An 18,229-nucleotide genomic window follows, 5' to 3' on the forward strand; every position below is an offset into this window, starting at 1 on the left:
ATTAGGTTAAAATATACTTTATTTTTTATACTTACTAATATCAACCTTGCTTAAGAATAAGGCGATATAATAGAATTCATCTCACTTCAAAGAAAAACGGATTATTGACATTTAAATTTAAGTTTCTGGTTTTTTTTTTACTAACTCTCTTTCTTCCTTCAGACAATAGAGAAAATAACTGTAGACTCCTAAAGTGTTTTGAGGTTTGAGTCCTTAGAAGGATATAAATTATTACAAATATATGATAATCTAATATAATGATTAGTAGTGATAAGATAATATTTTCTTAGAAAAACACAGACAATGACTTTCCTAAACTTTCCCTGGGAAATCTACTGGGTAAGTTTAGGTACTAGAATTGATAAGCCTATAGGCAAAAAGATTAAATAATTTCAATTGCAACTCAAAGTGAAAAATTATAGGTAACTCAATAAATACATTTCTTTACAAGTTGATAGAGGGTGCTACTTGGGATGACTTACTTTTCATTAAATTATCAGAAGGGCTGTCTGCCTAATAAATGACTAAAATTGCACTATAATAAATAGAGTAAAAGATCATGTCATGTAGTTCTTTGCAATTCTCTTTACTTTAACCAAGTTAGTAGTATCTTATTTGAAAATTAAAGTTTATTTTCTTCTAAGAAGGAAAAATGAACTTCTATTAATGGAGGTATTGCATAGGTTTTCTCAAACTCAAAGTGTATAAGATTGTTATGTACAACAAGCAAACATAAAAATAAAAAGGTATGTTAATGTTAGTGCTTCTGTAACCCCTATGCAACATTAATCAGTCATTTGGAAACTGCATTTTTTTAAAAAAATATTTTTAGTTGTATATGGACACAATATCTTTATTTATTTAGCAGACCCAGGGCCTTGTGCTTGGGAGGCAAGCACTCTACCAACTGAGCTATCTCCCCAGCCCCTACTTTATTTGTTTTTACGTGGTGCTGAGGATTGAACCAGTGACTTGTGCTAGGCAAGTACTCTACCACTGACTTACAACTCCAGTCCTGGAAGCTGCATTTTTATCTTAAAAACCTTTAATGAAAATATCCTCTTTAATTTCGTATCCCTTAAAAACAGAGAGGTACAAGTTAGAAATTTTGATTACTGAAAAAAGTGACTTACAGCCTAGTGCTGATCATATGACTCTAGTTGTGAAAAGAACCGTGACTGGGTGCCTACTGGTATGTAATATGTACTTTTAGAAGGGGCTTCAAGGATGGATACCAGCTGCTGACACTGCTGTCCTCTGGTGAAGGGAGAAAGTGTGAAGGAGTAGGTAATGATGACATTTTCATTTTGCCTTGAATGCTAAAGTTTTATTTGAATCTTTGAAATAAGTATTTGCATATCATTGTCATACCCACATACATGCATGCACATTGAACGCATACACATTGACATACACAGTGAACTGCAGGAGGAACAATTTACACCTTCTTACATCATCACTGCTGCCACCTGACAGCACCTGGACTTGTGCAGTGTCTACAAATACTGTCTTCCAAATGCACATGAATCAAAATACAAGTACCTAAATATTCCAAGAAGTATAGCTGAATTCAATTATGTTTGGAATGTATCATAGATGGGTTGATAGAGGACACAACAGGCATGCTTGAGTTCAAGCTCTCTGAAATGGCCTGATGTGGACCTTTGGGAGGGTTACTCCTATTCTGGATGGATGAATGCAGCCCAGACAGGCATGATTTACCTTACTGAACTGCTCCACTGGACTAGAAAAGATGCTCACCTTTTCATGCCTTTCCCCCCCCCATTCTTTTCTTTTTGTAAACTGTTTGACTTGTCTCTGAAAAACCCAGAAGACAAAAACATTCAACTGTTTACTCACTAAGTCAAAACCAGTGCTCTTTAAAAAGTTGGCTGATCCTCTACCCCCTAATTACCTTACAACACTAAGCCCCTGACAGAAAACCTGTCAGCAGATTTTATTTACAACCCTTGAGGAAAAATCCTCTTGCTGTTTTCACTTCATACAGAAGATAAGTTTGCAAAAGGAAACATTTGGCAGTACTTCAGATGTGTGCTGTCTGGTGGTGTTGATAATGCAATTCTTTCTTTTGATTATGGCAGTATTTATAATGCTGCCTCATTCACGTAGACCATCATGCCCCAACTGACTGCATTTATCAACTGAACAGACACAATTCATGCAATCTCCTGAACTGTTTACCCTTTCTCCTACTATAAGTTAAGAATCTGACTACAGACTGATTCTATGTTGAATTCTGTTGTTGAAAAATGTCATGCTCCACTTGGCACACCTGCAGGATATCTTTTATTCAAATAAAGGAAGTCAGCGGACCTGAGTAAAGAACACTGATAATTATAGGTAAATCACTAATATTTAGCATATGTTTTAAAGAGAATATCTATGTATCATGGAGATAACTAAAAGGTAGATTTTAAATGAATACTTTTTCTTTTTGCTAACAGAGTCAGATTCATATAATCCACAAGAGCCCCCAAATAAAAATTCTGTTTGTGTAAGAGTCATACTTCATCTAAAGTATCTCCCAAATAAAAAGACACCCAGGGAGATAAAGCCTACAGTCATATTTTTCTCTTTCTAGTAACTAGAGATAAATAAGTGTGGCTTGATATCTCTAAATTGTGTTCTTGAACATGTATGAATAACATCCCAGAAATTGTATAGGTTCTAAAACCACTGAAAAGTTATCAAAATTGCACAATGCAACAAGTGAAAAGTCAACTGTGAAAATATTTGTAAAATAAATATGCTGGCTGTTGTTTGGAATAACTCCCATGAGCGAAGCATCATATATCACAGCACAGTTAACAGTACTATATATGGTCTAAAATCATACACTTTGGAGACAGACTACATCTATTGCCTATCTGCAAATGTAGGGACAGAAAGAGGCAGAGGAGGTTACACATCAAATAAAAAAAGCATTTACTCACTGTGTTAAAATTGGGAAAGAGCCCAACAGCAGAACTACCGTCCACTGGAAAAGACATAAATGGTTTGATATCCAGTGAAGGCTGCATCATCAGGGTAGGTGTGCGCACAAGAGCAGGAAGGGTAGTAGTATGGCATGTACTGCCTGCCAAGAACAAAACAAAAATGAATTCAATCTCCCACTCATATCCATCTCCCTCCCAAACCTACAGAGCAACAACACCAAGGCTACTGAGCTGCAACCTGCAAGCAAGAGAGTCACACTGGACATAAGCGAGTAGCCAAAGAGTAGTAAATACAGTCAAAAAGCCATCTTCTTCATCATTGTCTAAGACAGTGATGCAGAACACTTCCCTGTGGCAAGAGCCAAGGGCAGCTCAGACTCAACAAGATGCAGTACACAGATTCTACTGGCAGGTTTGGGGAATGAGGATGTCCTGGTGTCCAACCTGTTTGCCTCTGAGTGGCCAATAGTGCAGGAAAGAAGAAGGAAGAAGAGGGGAGGGGCCTCCTGAAGCCAGGTGCTCTTAACTATTCAGATTAAAAGGGTAGCAGGCATTTTTCTTTTTAAATCAAAGATAACTAAAGGGATTTTGCAAGAAAAAACTTAGACTCTTAATTAGACTCTTAGAGTTATTGTTTGAAAGTTATGGCTTAATTTGTTTTATTAAAAAACAACCCAAAAGCTGGCCTTTGAAGGAAAGAGGCAGTCTAGATATTGGATAGTCAGAGAATGTAAAAGGGTCTGATTATAGCCTGGTTGTGGACAGGGTGTTGGAGACAGAGAGTTCTTAGGACAGGAGCTCAAATTTTTATCATCAACTATTATTTCTAATGAGTTTTGTATTATTATATTAAAAGGATAGTATTTTGATATTTTATTGGCATTACCCCTTCATGTGAATAGGAGATCTGAAATGCTCCCCTCTAGTAACAAGCATTCCTTTGTAGCCTTAACTTTCATGTACTATAGATAAATAATGGCTGGTGCAGGTGAGTTTCTGGACGACAGGCTCTAGGCAAACTTTTTTTTTATGCATAATTTTTTTAAATTATGTCTCAACTTTATTGAGACATAATTCATATACCAGAAAATTCACCCAAAATATATAATTCAGTAATTTTTAGCTAGCATATTCACAGAGTTCAACCATCACAACATAAGCCATTTTCATGATCTCTTAAAGAAGCCCTAACCCCATTAGCAGTCACTCCCCATTTCCACCCAGCATCTCTAACTCCTGGAAACCACTAATCTGTTTTCTGTCTCTAAAGATATGTCAATCTCAGACACTTCATTCAAATGAAATCATACAATATGTGGTCTTTTGTGAGTGGCTTCTTTCATTTGACTTAATCTTTTCGAGGCTTATTCATAAACTGTAGTCTGTATCAGAATTTTATGCCTTTTCAAGGTTGGATAATATTCTATTATATGAATGTCCCATATTTTGCCGTTCGTTGATCGGTCATGGGCATTTGGATTGTTTCCACCTTTTTGGCTATTTTCAATAATGCTTCTATGGATATTCATTTACAAGTTTTTGTGTGGAATATGTTTTCTGTTCTCTAGGTATCTGCCTAGGAGTGGAATTTTGGCAATCATTGGGTCATATGGTACCAGATAGTTCAACCTTTTGAGGAACTGCCAGACTATTTTCCAAAGGGGCTAAGCACTTACAATACCACCAGCATGGTTGGAGGGTTCCAATTTCTCCTGGCCTGACTATGTAGGATCACAAAATAATCCTATGCCTAAAATCCCCTGCTGACTTCAAGGAGAAAAGAACAGTATGAGAAAATGCTCCAATTATTAAAATTTCCACCAACCTCTTACAGTGTCCCAGGGTCATTAAAATTTCCTATTTCAATGATACCTTTTTGTAATGAATTTCTTTAATAAACTGCATCATATTTCAAATCATTTTAGAACATTATTGCCAATTGTGTTCAAGGGACTGTCACACCTCATTTACATTCATCCTAAAAATGGGAAAAAAGAAAAGAAGATAGGGGAAAGAAAGAAAAAGACAAGAAAGGGTGCCTGAAGCATTAATCTGTAATGGCAATTCTTCAGGTCTGCCCCATTCATTAGGAAATGTAGAGTAAAACTCGGCAGAAAAACTCAGTCAAATGTATAGATGTAACAATAATTTATTTTGTTTGTATTTTTGATGCACAAGTAAATACTCTGACTATGCCGTGTATTCACATAACCACCCTGCATTTAGTTACACATTACTTTTCTAATTAGATAATGCTACATCCATTGCTAACTTCGGTGCTTGTAGACTCAAGATGATGTATTTTACCAATATATCAAATGCTGCAGAGGCACTTGTTAAAATGCTTATCTTAAAAGCTTTGCTTTAAAATTTTAGTTAAATTGAAAACTAGAAATATTTCTTAAATTAGATCTGTGACCTTTTATAATTTATTATTACTATAATTATTAAAAGTCTAAAGCACAAAGAATAAATATATAGAATCATTCTACTTAAGCTGCCTGATGAACAAATTTGTAATTATTTTGCCATTGTAGGTCTCCCAAAGGGAAGCTAGGTTCTTTCTCTAAATCCACAATGGTGGCTCTGATAACACTGTGTAATACATGGCCCCCAGGGCCTGCTGAGAGTCACTTTGTACCAACAAACTCAAATCAAATAGAATGCAACAGGGAACTTGAATAGAGATTGCTCCATCAACAAAGGTCAGAATGCACAATGATCCCCCTTACCCAATCAAATCTCTATGCTAATAAAGACAAGGCTTGAGAACTACTTAGCTGCCACCATTCATTAGCATAAAAAACTTAGCAGCTGCTTACCATTTCATTAGCATTTTAATGACAGACAATTTGCCATGTTAAACACAGATTGTTATAAAGTACTGGTGGATCTTCTGAATAAATATAAACTGTGCTTTTATCAATTCTTTCACCTCAACTTGCTGTTTTCACTTTTAAATCTTACTTTTTAAATACTTCAACACCAAGACTGATTGCTTCAAAGGAAGTTTTTTGCAAATGGAAATAAATGGGAATAAAGAGCATACCCCCACAAGTTATTTTTCATGCTTTGATCCCTCTGTCACCTTATTCCAGATTTTACTGCTGCTGCTATTGCTGCTGGGAAGCCTTTCTCCTCACCTCTGGGTGCCTGAATGTCAGTGGGAGTTATTAGCAGAAATTTGACCCAAATGCATTGCACCCTGCAAAAAAACACTTAATTTCTCCAAAAGTCAAAGACGTGCTGAAGGGGGGCGGGGAGGTTGAAAATACAGTAAGTGGGCAGTTTAGTGCACAAGTACACCCTTTACATTTCTGTTCTCATGGGATAGGACCAACCTTTGACTTTCATAGAACTGTTTGGAAATATTATGTAAGGTACATCCTGTACAGTGCTCTGTTTCAAAACCTAGGATACAGATAGATTGGTATATATCACAATGAATAAAATCATAATAGAGTTTTACCATATTTGATTATGCATACGTACATATACATATATGTACATATGTTTACATATATGTATATGTTACATGTATGTATATATTTATCAAACTCCCTGTACTAACACCAGATACACACATAAGCATGTATATACCCGAAAGATCAAATAATTATCACTGTTATGTCCATCATATTATTATTCTACATGTCCATATAATCTCCTGTAAGAATGCAATTAATCTTCCAGAAATTTCATTTTGACAGTGAAACATGTAGGACAAGAGAAAATTTCCTTTTCACCCTCTGAAGTTACATTGAAATGAAAATTGACAGGATAACATACAAAGAAGAAAAAACACAAAGTTATTAACATGCATAAGCTCAGGAACCATACAAAATATGAAACTCAAAGAAAGGGTCAGATGGTCAAAGCTTAAATAACCTCTTCACAGGGGAGAGGAAAATGGAAGGTGCTCAGGCAATTTTAAAGGGGTAGCAAAGGAATTTTAGGAGACATGGATGAGCCCAGGGAACAGACAATGCCTGGGACCAAGTTCCTCTCAGCTCTGGAGGAGGTAGTAGCCAGAAGTTACTGGAAGGTGGGGGGTGGAACTTTACTGCCAAGGAAGGTTGTCTTACTGTGCAGATAACATGTCCCAGGTAATCTCTTGGTACTGCCCTCAGGAAAATAGGCGAAAAGTCTATCTGGGAGGGGTGTCAATTTTTAGTCTTAGATCTCTTTTCTGGTGGTTAACCTTTCCTGGTTATTTAATGAAATTCCTAAGGTGAAGATTGAAGACAGTTCTTTGGAAGAATTTCTTTAGTCAGAGAAGGGAATTTCAAAGAGATGGAGTCCCTTTTGTGCTCAGGGTTCAGGAGGAGAAACAAGGTCAGAGAGCCCATAACATTAAGTCAGCTTCTGAGGCCTTCCAATTTCCTTTAATTCAAAGTGTTCAGCATTCCAAAGCTTCATACTTTTGGGTATGGTTTTATGAGCCCCAACAAATACAAGTTATATTCATCTATTCCATGAAACCAATAATATGTGAAAGATTCACAACTGTGATTGTAAAAAAAACTTATTTCAGCCAACTGCCTCTGTAACATAATGGGTACTTTATCATGTCAATGGGTTATGTCATAATCCATCACAATAAAACCTCATTTGAGGACCAAGTGACACTTGAAAGTATTGCCTTAATCTTTGACCTTTAGAAATACTATTGTAAAGGCTCTTTTAGGATATAATCTGAGGCTTCCTAGTGGCTCTTATGTACCATAACAGAAACTAACAAAACACCTCATTCTTGGAAAGAATACACCAGAGTCACAGAAAACCCTCACGAAGAAGCATTTGCAGAAGAAGATTAGGTCTCTTAATGTATCCTGCAGTAGTTTCTTCCTAAACTATTATTGTATGTGTCCCCTTCAGTGGGGGAAATAAAAAGCTTAATACACCATGAAGATTTATGGTATGTGGGGGGGATTTCAATTATAGAACTCCCAAAGATTTCTTCAAAGAAATTAAAATAAGTGGTATTTCAGATTTATTTCCAGAAGACAATTTTCTCTTTTTATTGCTTTTCTGGCTTTGTTACCCCTTACAGCATGGATCTTTCCCTCTTACTGGGGCAATTACCCACCCAGCATCTCCCACTTCTTCCATTCTTCCATCAGTCTGCTATGTGAGGAAAATAACTTACCAAGGGACAATGAAGTGTGACCAATAGGAGGTGATTATATAAATAAGGGATGTGACTGATAAAGAAACTAGCTTCTGAAAATGTTACACAATAATAATAAATGAGACATTTTTATAACACAAACTATGTAGCAAGTTCTATCTTATACATATTACATACATGCACAGATATGACTACGTACATCCTCAAATATATGTGCCATATATATTCATGTATGTGTGTGTGTGTGTGTATGTTTACAATCATCTAATCCTTACAATAGCACAACAGACAACGTAGTATTATTAGCCCCATTTTATAGATGAAAAACTGAGACAGAGAGATTAAGTACAATTTCACAAAGGTTATATGCGAAGGAATTAGCATTCAAATCCAGAATTTAACTTCTCAATTCTGTTTTTTGCTTCTATGGTATGGTCACTCAATTGTAAAACTGAAAACACTCCAGTTATATAGACACATCCTCCAGTAGTAGACAGAAACATTTTACCATCAGACTAAGGGATTTAAAATGTTGAACCTACAAACAGGAATAGTTAAAACTCTTGTTTAAACTCTTAGTTAAAACTCTTATTTGACCTTAATTATAGTATCTGATACTGAAATGGCTAAAATATATCAGTTTTTTAATGCTTTATAAGACCTAATGCTAGAATATATTTATCAAAGAATACTCCTACCCAAATAATAGTATTATTTAATTCCAACACTTATAAGGGACTAACAAGGTATAGTGCTGACAGCTAGAAAGATCATAAACTGAGTCAGAATTTATTTTACTTTTAAGAGAGTATAATAAAATAATAATTAAAAACTACTACCATTTAATGAGATTCTACAGCCTGCTAGATACTGTGCTAAGTGATTTGGATCCTATAATTTATTAAGTTATAATATTACTTTATGAAGTTTGTATTATCTCCATTTTACAGATGAGAAAGCTGTGGTTTAGAGAGATTAAGATCCTGTAGTAAGTGATAGAGTCTGGGTCCAAACTTCTGCCCATGATATTATTCCAAAAAGTCAGTTGTATGTAAAGTTGTTAGATAAAAAAATGCTGTCATCAGAACTGGAGATGTAGCAGTGATAGAGTACTTGCTTAGCATGTTCAAGGCCCTAGTTTTTTAAAATGAGAACTAAGGAAATAAAGGGAAAAAAAAAGAAAGAAGTGAAAGGAATGGAAGTTAATATCATCAAATATACTTAGAAAATACTGGCTTCAACAAAGATTAAAATGGTTCTTCTCTCTAAGATATCTCAGAGTATTTATTTTACATGGTCACTGTGAACATCTAGGTACATACAATTTCTTTGAAGTTTTGGAGTGCAGAATCAGGCCTTCATCCCTCCTTCCTGAGTTTCTGGGACAACCAGATCTCTGTGGTATGGGCTTTAGGCAACACTATTCTCCACACAAAGCAGCAAATCAGGAGTCAGATAGCAATGACAGCTGGGTCCCACTTTTATGTGTGACCTTGGACAAGTGATTTTACTCTTTATACCTCTATTTTCTTTTCTATAAATTTGAGAATATACAAGTACCTATATCATAGGGTTGGTAGCACTAATTGGTATTTTCCTATGGAAAGTGCTGAACTGTGTGCCCGACACAGTTAAGAGTTGTATAGCTTCAGCTACCGTGGTTAATAACTACTCTTACTCCTCTGACACTGCATCATATCCCAGGAGGGTATAGTAGTTAAAATCATTAATACTAATCAGAAAAGGCAGGAATATGTCAGGAGTTGTACGTTACCAAAAAAATGTTAAGGAGGTTCAAGAGAGAATGAAATTGTAACTGGTTGGAAGTTCATCATGGTTTCCTTAGATGAGATATCTCTTAAGATAAACTTTGAGGAAAGGTTGGTGCTTTGAGTGGAGTCTATGGAAGAATGGTGGAGGGAACAGCATGAGCCCAAAGCACACAGAAAACCAAATATATTCAAATTAAACTTTGTTGTCTCTCAAGGTATTTTTAGGCTTCTGGATTAGAAGGTAAAACAATAAAGAGAAAAACAGAACACCTTTGTGAACTTGGAGTAAGCAAACATTTCCTAAATAGGTGGTAATCATGAAAGAAAACAATTGATGAATACACCGTATTAAGAACACAGGTGTGACACCATCAAAGGAACAAAAAGGCAATCCAGATTGGGAGATGACATTTATTAAATACATACAGAATAGATTCAATTCCTTTGTCTATTTTATATATACACCTACATTATATATAACAGAATATACATACATGCAGCATATATAGAATCTAATCTGTGAAATAAAGAACTCCTACAAATTAGTAAGAAAAAACACTAGCAAATATGGGTAAAAGACTTGAATGGATACTTCACAAAAGCAGATATAAGGTGGTTAATTACATTAAACATCAGGGACATGTGAATTACAACTACAATGAGATATCACTACACACCCACAAGAATGTCTGCAATGAAGCAAGACATAGATTACCAGTGTTGAAACGAATATGGAGCAACTAGAACTCTATACATAAATTATTGCAGCTATTTTGAAAAACCATTTGGCAATATCTACTTAACCTAAATAAATACATATCCTATGACTCAGCAATTCAAACTCTGAGTATATGTCAAACTGTACTAATTGTACAGTACAGTATGTACTATACAATGTTCATAGCAATACTAGTTCCAAACTAGAAATTAGCCAGTTAACTCATCAAAAGTATAAAGAATAAATAATTTTGGTATTTTCACAGAATAAAATATTCACACAATAGAATGTAGCAATATGACAACAAATGGTTTATAATTACATGTGACAACAAATAAATCTTGTAAACATAATGTTGAGAAAAGAACTAAGATAAAGCACTATGTGTTATATTATACATTTATATAAATATAAAGCCAGGCAAACTAACCTCTGCCTTTGAGATAGTAGCTATCCTATCAAAAAGAGTAGGATGGGTGGAGAATGGAGTAAGTAGAAGGGAATGAGAGGGTCTTCTAGGATACTGAAAATATTCATTCCTTGATCTGGGGCCAGTTACAAAGGAATTTATGCAAATTCATTCAACTGTACACTTAGGACATTTTTCTGTATAGGGTTAGTTCTATTCATTTCAATGAAATGTTTTGACAAATTCAGGCAAAATTCCCTCATAAAAGGACCATCTTCAACTACTGTCAAGTTATTATGTTCATATGATGTTTGAATTCCTTTTACTACTATCAGCCTGGCTTAAAATGATTTGTGAGCAAATGAAATTCCCCTCTAATGCTGATGCTTAATTGCTGAATTTAGGAAATGGAGAGAGGATACTGACACAGAATCCCAAAGACAAAACTGTGTATCTGGAGCTCTGATACACAATCTTAACCATTGGCAGTATTCTGCCTGAGTCTCCCTTGGGACAGCTCAGAGTCCCCTCCAAAGAGCTCCCACAGCAGCCATCACTATAGCAGCCTGGCAGAATGCTATGTTTAAAAAGAAATCTTTCTGAGTGCCACACTGAGATTTATAAACAATAATGAAGTGTTGTATCAAAAACTGCAGTGAAGCCACATCATGATAGATTTTAAGCCACAGTGTCCTTTGGGTCTGGTAGTAACACACCAGCTTTTACACAAAGTGATGAATTTGTCACTTACATGACTTTTCAGATGCTATGGCAATGGAAGACACACAGCCAAGTGGTGATTCACTTACACCTGAACATGTTGCCCACATATGGGATTTCTTCCATTTAAATGTTGCAAAAAAATGGGCAAACTTATTTACTATGAGTACAAACTGTAATTTGTTTAACCATGGGACAAGTAGTTGTAATTTTTTTTAAAAGCACCATTTAAAAATATGAGAATTTCAGAATCTAAATAAGTTTAGGTGGCTAAAACTGAATTGAAAAAATTTCTGCTTTATTATAGTTTCCCAAATTGTAACCCAATAGTATTAAGCATGACCATGTAAGTTAGGAAACTCAAAGAAGACAACTGGGTCCTAACAAATGCTTTCTCAAGTTTTTCAGAGTAGTTTTTAATATACCTGACTTATCAAAAGAGAATGTCATGTGCTAGTTCCTAAATTACTAAGTCTTTAGAGAAGCCAGAATTATCTCCAGACAGGGCTTTACTAAAATTGTCTGAGGTCGAGACTGGATTGGGAGGTCACAAGAGCCTGACGAAATTTTCTGGCAGGAAGACCCAGGGAGATGGTCCTGGGCTACATTTGCCCAGTGACTCTTGTCAGTGGCATCAAGACCCTTATTTGAGGTCTGAAGCCTTCCTGTGACAACAGAGGAACTATTTTCTCTCCCTTAATAGCTTGCTGGGGAACTAATGGCAGCACAGAGCTATGCCTTATTTTAGAAACCTCTCTAAAACCAGATTTTTCCTATCAAAGGTGACAACTATGTTTAGGAATAATTTAGGAATCTACCCTTTTTAAAAAATGAATAAAGTAAGATTAGGAGGGCTTATTTCACCATGGTACTAACTGGTGGTAGGACCAAACCTAAAGCCCACTGTCCAGGGACACTCTCATAAGTCATACCCATTACTGCCTTTAAAAATTAAAGTAGATTAGTATCTGATCTGCTCTCTCTTTTAATTTTGAATTAAATTAAAAAGAATACTTATTTTTAAAGATTTTAATTTCAATATTTTTTAACATGAAAAATTGAAGAAAAATTCAATAAAAGAAAAGATGACATGACCAAGAATCAACATTTCTTTCTAGTTTAAAGGACAACAGAGAAGGAAAAAATAACAGAATGAATCAAACACCATTACCCTATGTAAATGTATGATTACGCAAATGGTATGCCGTTACTCCATATACAAACAGAAACAACATGTATCCCATTTGTTTACAAAATAAATTAAAAAAAAGAAAAAAAAAAGGACAACAGAGATTGATTGCAATTTCATTTTATAATTCTTCTAATATTCCCAATAGCTGCCCCTAAAAAGAACAATGAAGTCTATTAAAACTGCTTTTCACCATAGTGCTTGGATCAATGTAACTAATTCAAATAGTTCCATGGTAGGAGGAACATTCATATTTGTATCAGTGGTTTTTATAAGGAAGTATAATCAGAATTACATCAAAAGTGCTACCTGAAAAGACACATCTTTCAAAGCAATGGAAAACTCCTTCCATTGGAGTGGATCAAAGCAGTAGGGCCCTTTGGCCTCCGTCGCTGTATTTAGGCCTGTTTTCACACAAAGTGCCAGCCTGAATGGGGCTAGCCATAGCAACTCTGGAGGTCAGTGCACCTAGCTCCTGCAATAAATTCTACTTTGAGGACACAAAAAATGTTTCCCCTAGTTTCAGAGAATTCAATTTCTGCATTCAATGTCTAGGCTATTTGCATTTAAGAACCAAAAAGAGGATACAGGGAGTAGTGATTTATATAAATTATCCTTTCAGAAAGAACCCCCACCTTCCCAAAGCTTGCTCAATTTAAAGGAACACTGTAATATTTGCTCTGCTAGTGCCCTCTACTCCCACCTTGGTAGAGAAAAAGGTTTCCTAGGTTTAAATATTAACCAAACATGCCAAAGCTATTCAAAAGCTGTTGCCATGTTAAAAAAAAAAAAAAAAAAAAAAAGTATTAGATTCCCAGAAAGTACAGCTTGAGAATAAACAGAAACAGTAAAAACTGTTGCAACCCTTTTTGCATGTGTTTATCTCATGGACAAAATAATTGTAATAGTCTGTGTATAGGGCATTCAGAAAAAATTCTAATGGACTGTTATAATCATAGTAGCCTTCAGAGAAAGGCCACTCTTGGTCCTCCATCATTAAAGAAGTCATTTTTCCCCAGGAATAGTGGAGATGGCTCCCATATGGCAGCCAGGGCTATTGTGTGAGCAGCCTGATAGTTAGTGTCCCATCCCTATGGAAACCTGGTGTGGGGTGCCTGACCAAGCCATGCCAGGGACAGGGTACACAAAGATTGTGAGTAACTAAGATAGGAAAATGGGTGAGGGAGGATTTGGAGAGGGAAGAAAGAGTGGTAGCTTAGTTTTACAGAGTAGACTATAATTAGAACCAAGTCCTTATTTGGAATTTTCTAATATCTTCTAAAATGGTTTTCTTCCCTTTAGTCTTTTCATTGTATGGCAGAAGTAAAAAAGAGCAAAAATGATATGAGCAGGAACAACCTAGTTAGGTAGGCAGAATATTTCACTCCTTCAAATACAGGACCTAGGCAACTGGCAGGCAATGTCAGAAACTCAGGGGATGCTCCTACTCCAAAGGGTCTCTGGTGGCTATTTAGCAGATGGGGTCAGTGCCTGGCTTGGCTTCTTGGAACTCTGCCATTGTTCTGACATCCTAGGAATTGATGCTACCTGTTTGCATCATGCAGGCAGCTCTGGGGCACCAGTGATATGCAAAGCAGCATCAGATAAGGCCCTTCAGTGAATACCCAAGGATTTTCTGCACTGGAAGTGATTCATCATAAATGATTGTTCCTGCTCCCGGGTATCATGTTTACTCTTGTACTATTATGCTGAATTTGTGCTAGGTTTTCTTTTATGGAATTTCTCTTTCTTCTTAAAAAATATTCAATCTCATGAAAATTGAAAGGAGACTAAAAGGTACATGAGGGGATTCAGGAGAGGAAGGAGGGGAGGAATGTAACAGGGAATAAAATTGATCAAATCATGTTATGTGCATGAATGAATATGCTACAATGAAACCCATTATTCTGTATAATTAATATGTACCAATAGAAAATTTATCAAAATCATCAAAGTTTTTATTATTTGACTGTCAGTTTTTCTCTTATATGAGTCTTAACATGTACTAAAGAGTTTATTTTTATGTTGTGTAAATTTAAGGTGCATAGCATAATAGTGAAATGATTACCATAGGTAAGCAATTTAACATAGCCATCATCTCACTTGAAAGTTACCTGTATGTGTGTATATGTTGATTTTTTAAAATAGATTCCACATATAAGTGAGATTATGCAATGTTTTTCTCTCTCTGTTCTATTTCACTTAACATAATGTCCTCCAGTTTCATTCGTGTTGTTGCAAATGGCAGGGTCCTCTTCTAAAGTTGAATTATATTTCTTACATGGATTTTCCTTTTGACTTCCCAAGTGACCCCCCTTTATGTCCTTAATGAACACCAAAAGTCAAAGCCATAATGAATTTTTAAAAAGGAATCCCATTGAAAGCAAAGGATTTAATCATAGCATTCTTTATTATCCTTTTCTATAATTTATTTTAAAAGGCAGCAAAGGAATGGAGATAGCCTTTTAAGCTTCCTTTGCTTTAAAAGACAGCAATGGAAAGTAAACAAGCATATAAATGAAACTGGTGTTCAATGTATTTAACTTGACAAAGCGAATTTCCAGTTAAAAGCAACTCAAAAGGAATTCAAAGTTCCAAAATTTCACAATCTCTACACATTTCCAAACTTTGATTAGCATGTACCTCTGTCTCTCTTTCCCTAACACCCTCTTTTCTGTGTCTCTTATCCTTCTCTGTCCTACTCTCTCTCACCATCTTTTCTGCCTCTCCTGCCCTCTCTCTTGCATGCCCTGTCTCTGTGTGTGCCTGTCTCTCTCAATTCTTTGCTTCTGTCCCTCACTTTAGTACTGCTGAAGAACTAGAAAGCACTCATAAAATTTGTTATTTACACTGTTTTACAGCTATATTGTATTAGCTTTCTTTTATTATTTGCTTCTATAAATCAAAAGACTAGGAGCAAGATTATGCAAGGATCAGGTAAAGATGCAACAATTAAATTGGGCCACATCTCTGTTTATGTCTCAAGTAGTCCTGTCAGTTGGAACAACTGTGGTTTAAAAACTAATGGACTTTGGCCTTAACCCACTCATTTTTTTGCAAGAGTTCACTGAACTCTGTGTTTACACCTACATCCACCAATGAGGCAGAATAAAAGGAGTCAATGTCTTTCAATATTTTCCAAACCACCTGAAATCCCTGTGGGGACTCTGAGATAAAAACATCTACCCAGTGCCAAGAGTTTCTAGTTTTTTATGTTCCTTTCCTAACAGTAATATTTACTCATGTTTTACTAATGGCAAAATTGAAAGGAAAAGGACTTCTTAGATGAGAAAAACAAAGTGACAACATTAAAATAGGAACAAGAATTTCACCAGTACCCTTATATACATATAAAATACACCTGCCCTTTAACAGACAATACTCCCTCTGGAACAGCTAGACTTACCAGGTTTCCAGAGAGATTTCTATGCCCAACGGTCTAAATAAACATGAAATCATTGAGTTTTGACTTGAATTAGATGGAATAATAAAGTCTGAAACATGCCTCGCATAAAAATCATATGACAGGAGTGTAAATCACCCATGTCACTCAATTTTATTACAGGCTCCCAGCCACTGTTCTGTCAATCTGAATGTGGATTCTTGGACATATACAATCATCAGCTTAAATACACTTTCGGAAGAGAAGAGAAAAAGGAGAGGAATTCTAACATATTTGAACTAAATACAAGTCTAATTTTTGCCTCGTACTTATTCTGAGAAAAACTTCAAAAGAAAAGAAATGGTAGCTCATAAAGACAAAAGAAATGTGAGAAATCAGTCACATCTTTATTATATTAAGCAGAGTGACTCAATAGTACAATTTAAATACAAATAGGTCAGGAAAATCAAAGTAATATTACAAAGGGGAGTCGTGAAATGAGCCAATTCCATTTTTTCTAATTCTGCTATTTTCCTCCTTTTCTGAAATTGATCTGAACTATTTTATATTTCTGTCACATACTTCATGAAAAAGTTCCCTCAGGTGTAAATGCTGATCAGTCAGCAATGCTTACCTTCACTTTTAAGAATACAGTTCACGTTTCCTTCTGCATTCAAGCACTGTACGACGTATTGCATTTAGAGGTAAATAATTCCATCATTTCAACCTGGTGCTCCTGTGAAATGTGGCGCTAGGAAACAGCCAACCAGCAGTGTGTCTGAACAAATCATATGTCCTGTAATTGCTGCTTGGCTCTAATTACTATTGAGGATAGTGTTTGCAACTTGATTCCAGGGAGAGGGCAGGCTACCTTCTGACGACACTGCACCAAATATATCCTAAAAGACTGACAAGTTACTTTCTTTCATGTAATTTTTTTCTTTGGCATCTCCCAGGTACCCAGAAACTACCACTTGCCATGGTAAAAGTGGAATCAAGAAATCAAACACCCATGTCTCTTTCCCTACAACAAAACAATTCAGTTCCCTCAAAATATCTATTTATCATTATAATATTGATATTTCAGTAACACTTAGATTTTTTTTCCTTTCCTAGGTGGGTAATTAAATATTTTAAAATTGCTTTTAGTCTCAAAAAGGAATAGTCTCAAAATGAACCTTGTTTATATTCTGTTAATACAGAATAGTTTATTCACATACTATGAGACCTGAAAAGTTGTTTCTTTTTCCATGGATTTTTAGGTTTTAAATAAAAATTCAGAGTATATAATTCAAAAAGACTAAAGCAGTTGGCAATTTGATATTGATAACACTAATAGGAATGTTAATGCATCTCAGCTCAAAAACCTAATTTCAGTTATATAGGAAATTATCATGGTGGAAATTAGCAGTTGTATAGGCTTGGAACTAAAATGAAAAATTATTTACTCCCATATCTAACTAATTTAACTCTCCGTCTAATGGCATCTGACTATGTTAGAATAAGCATTTTGATATGACCAGGTTACACAGTATAGCTGTGACTAGATGGTGGTTTTGATGATTGTCATGGACACTAATGAGTTAGTGGGCATTTTACTGAATGATAGAAACTTGAAATGACTGAGGTTTGCAAATGTCAGAAAGAATTTTGCACCTTTGTGCAACTTTGTACATTTGCCAACCACAGCTAACACTGTAGTGACGTACAGAACAAATTATCCTTACCTCAATTCATTTATTTCTTCTATCTGCTTATGTCATATTTGCAGGGTAAATATCAGGGATAGGTAAACCTAAGTAAATAATTAGATGCAGCAATCAAAATGATACTTATAACACCACTTTTAGAAATGGTGCATTTCTCCAGGCCCAACAAGCTCAGTTGTTATGAATAATAACATAATAGCATTCTAAATGGAACACAGTATGCCAGCAGATCTATACTTATT

General features: G+C 35.4%; 1 protein-coding gene across 12 annotated transcripts in view; it reads right to left on the bottom strand.

Moving 5' to 3' along the window:
* The window catches only part of ZNF385B (zinc finger protein 385B), a 361,157-nt gene that overhangs the window by 83,547 nt on the left and 259,381 nt on the right, over positions 1 to 18,229 (bottom strand). For 10 of the 12 annotated variants that reach the window (XM_079132968.1, XM_079132976.1, XM_079132975.1 and 7 more), the window contains one exon: positions 2,955 to 3,097. The exons of 1 other annotated variant lie outside the window; for it this stretch is intronic. In XM_079132968.1, coding sequence (XP_078989094.1) covers positions 2,955 to 3,044 — 90 coding nt within the window. In that variant the 5' untranslated portion in view covers positions 3,045 to 3,097. Of the gene's footprint in view, positions 1 to 2,954; positions 3,098 to 16,912; positions 17,362 to 18,229 lie in introns of those variants that run through there. One more of the 12 variants, XM_079132967.1, reaches the window with a different exon arrangement.

The sequence above is a fragment of the Sciurus vulgaris genome (genome assembly GCF_902686455.1).
Source record: "Sciurus vulgaris genome assembly, chromosome: 3".
Taxonomy (NCBI): Eukaryota; Metazoa; Chordata; class Mammalia; order Rodentia; family Sciuridae; genus Sciurus; species Sciurus vulgaris.